A 3,589-nucleotide genomic window follows, 5' to 3' on the forward strand; every position below is an offset into this window, starting at 1 on the left:
TCTCCTGTTTAAATCCTATTGAAATGAAGTTTTGTCTGAAGTGTCTGTGCTGACTTCCTATAAAGAGAGAAAATTGGTAACACAGTGCTAGATTAGAAATCATTAAACTTAACTGTGACAGTAGCTCCAGGTGAGAATAGGAAAAACATATCATTACAAAGACATTGTCAAGCTTCTTATTCTTGTTGGTAACTTCTTCCATCACATACTGACAGATGCCAGCCTAATTATCTTTGGGAATGTCTACACATGCTGCAGTGCAATACAGTTCATTCAGCCCATGTTTTCAGATATGTATGGGTACTCTCCTGAATGCTTCTTGTTTCATCAAATTTGTGATGGCTGGTGCTCCAAGCCTTGTTTGTATACAGAATAAACCAAACTTTTAACTTCTTCCTTTGAAACAGTAACTGTGTGTTATAATATTCAGCAACCCTGATTATGAACAAATGTCCAAAGAAATTTCAAGATTTACTGATATGAAAGTGTCAAAGAAAGCTGGTTTAAACTTAAAAACAGAGGTGGAATCATGAAACTTTAGACTCATTTAGGCTAGAAAACACCTTCAAGATCATTCAGTCCAGCCATTAACCAAGCACTGCCAAGTCCACCACTAAATAATGTCCCTAAGGGTCTCATTCATACCTCATTTAAATACCTCATGAGATGGTGACTCAACCACTTCTCTGGACAGCCTGTTCCAGTGCTTGACAACCCTTTCAGTGAAAATATTATCTGTAAAGAAGGGGACTTTCTAAATACCAAAATTGCATCTGTATTTCCCAAATTGGCTATGAAGACAAGAAGAAAAACTCTCTCTTATTGTTTATGGGTCATATCCAAGCTAAATTAATATCATATCAATTTATACATTAATTTAAAGAGTAAAAAGTCTATTCCTTTGGAAAGATTCCTATATGCTTAGATGTAGTTTAGATTAGGATCATTATGGAAAAAGGAAAACATCATCCCAATGCTGAAATAATATTTGGGGTTTTAGATAGCTGTAAAATACAGACAAGAAAAAGTTGTACTTCGGATCTTTGAAATACTTTCATGGAATCAAAAGACAGTTTCAATCTAAATTAAAAGGAAGCCTCTCACTAACATCTAACATGCCTTTAAATACATCAATATTTTCTAAGGTTCACATCTAAATTGAGGGCATTTCATTACACCATCAACAGTGTGGAGGTAAACATGTTATTGTTCTGAACAAGAGTTTATCTTGGCATTATTTTTATTTGTGTCTAATAATGCTGAAAATCTTGTGAGAACTGCCAGGCTTTCTCAAAGCAAACAGCTGGGCCAGTAAAGATTGCCAAGCTCTTCAAGTCTGTAAGATTAGTTTCAGTAAATGTGGGATGCACATTAGTAAAGAAAATTACACACATTTTTTAAAATCACTTTGAAGCTAAAAGAGAATTTACACTTTGATTGTCTTTAAGGTTTAGTGAAGCCTTGAACAGCTCCTATTTAATCCATTTTTTTTTCCTATGGTGATTATAGATGTGCTTTAAGCTGCAATAGATGATATTTCAAATATCTATTTTTGCTTCATATGTGTGGTCAATTTCTTCCTGATATTTATGTTTCTACATGTCTTATTGTAGGAGAAATTCCAGACATTTCAGTTAAGTCTTAAAATTGCTCCAGATGAAGGAGAGAGCCTTGATCAAAAGAAGAATGGTCTGATTGACAGGTCAGCCTCACAATAAAGCCAAACCTGAAAAAGAAGCAACCTAGACTCTTTCCATGACCAGAAGAATGAGCACTGAGAGACCTTCCAACTTAATCAAACACCTAGGGCAGACAAGCATTCCATCCCTTGAAAACATGAGTGATTTTTCATTAAATATCAGTGACTGCACTCAGGTTGTGGTGCCAGAGGAAGTTTTTTTCACTGTTGCTGCCGCTGGGATACTGGAAAATCTACTTATCCTCATTGCTGTTGTGAGAAATAAGAATTTACACTTGCCCATGTACTTCTTCATTTGCAGTTTAGCCATTTCAGACATGTTAGGTAGCTTGTACAAAACTCTGGAGAACATCTTTATCATCTTGTGCAAAATGGGATACCTGACGCGTCACGGAGACTTCGAGAAAAAACTGGATGATGCCATGGATTCCATGTTCATTCTGTCTCTGCTGGGGTCTATTTTCAGCCTGCTGGCCATTGCAGCAGACAGGTACATCACTATCTTCTACGCTCTGCGGTACCACAATATCATGACACTGAGGAGGGCCTTGGTTATCCTGGCGATCATCTGGGCATTCTGTGCCGGCAGCAGCATTGCCATCGCCCTCTTCTCCTATGAAGCAGCAACAGTCATTCCCTTCACCATCTTCTTCCCTTTGATGATGTTTTTCATACTCTGCCTCTACGTCCACATGTTCCTCCTGGCTCGATCTCACGCCAAAAAGATCGCCTCACTGCCCAGCAGCACCGTTCATCACAGAACTAACATGAAAGGCGCCATCACACTGACTATTTTCCTTGGAGTTTTCCTTTGCTGTTGGGCCCCCTTTGTTCTTCACATCCTCTTAGCAAGGTTTTGCCCACACAACCCTTACTGTGCCTGCTACATGTCCATTTTCCACGTGAATGGGACACTCATCATGTGCAATGCCATCATCAACCCTATGATTTTTGCATTCCGAAGCCCAGAACTGCGGAGTACATTTAGGAAGATGTTCTACTGTTCCAGGTCAAGCTGCAACTGGTGAACACTTCATCAAAAATGAAAATTATAGAAGCATTTATGGGGTGCTGTGCAACATCAGTGTGAAGAGTTAAAAATACCAACAATTACACCCAAAGTAATGCTATGCTTGCCAGAGATTTTTCAGTTACCAAAGAATGAATAAAAAATAAGTAAGCACACAAATCTTTGTCAACCAGACCTCCACACTAAGCTAATTCTGTTGATAATTTTCATTCAAGGAAAAAAAACTAAACAAATGTCTTAATTATCTTTTGTCATTTCAGAAAAATCCAAACTAAAATCCGCATCTTATTGCATTACCTCAGATATCAGCAAATTCATTTTGTATCAATAATTTCAATTCAATGCATATACTACTTTAAAATTCTGTTGGTTAAATTGCAATTAAGTAAATATTCATTTCTAAACCATGCATTTGTATAAAAGTATATGGTTAAGTAGAAAACATGGACATGTAATTTTGCTGTAAAAGGTAACTCAAGACTCTTCTTTAACATCTAATCTCCTTTAAATCATGCAATTAGTGATCTCTAAGTTTCAAAAGCAACTTTTGAAGTGTAAGTCCAAAAGAATAGGATATTTTGATTAAAAAACTATATTTAGTCGCTGAAGTGTTGTTTCCAACATAAAGTTGTCGTGCCAGCAAAGACAGGTTTTGAATTTTAAAACCCCTAAACCAGGTCTGAACTAGCAAAGGGGATTGCTGAGCTTGTCAGTGCCAGTTCTCTTCAATAAAATAATAAGCTCCACAGATAGGAAAAGCACTTTGATTCAACCATGGCATGCTACCACAAAGAATTCAGAAAAACATAATACCGGAGATAAAATTCAAACACTTCCATGGAAGTCAGCCACCCAGGTAA

General features: G+C 37.1%; 1 protein-coding gene across 1 annotated transcript; it reads left to right on the forward strand.

Moving 5' to 3' along the window:
• The first annotated feature begins 1,755 nt into the window (after nt 1-1,755).
• On the forward strand, nt 1,756-2,727 carry MC2R (melanocortin 2 receptor). Its single transcript, XM_036406923.2, has one exon. The coding sequence runs from the start codon at nt 1,756-1,758 to the stop codon at nt 2,725-2,727; it is 972 nt and encodes a 323-aa protein (XP_036262816.1).
• The last annotated feature ends 862 nt before the right edge of the window (nt 2,728-3,589 follow it).

This window comes from Molothrus ater, chromosome 1, assembly GCF_012460135.2.
Source record: "Molothrus ater isolate BHLD 08-10-18 breed brown headed cowbird chromosome 1, BPBGC_Mater_1.1, whole genome shotgun sequence".
NCBI classification, from domain to species: Eukaryota; Metazoa; Chordata; class Aves; order Passeriformes; family Icteridae; genus Molothrus; species Molothrus ater.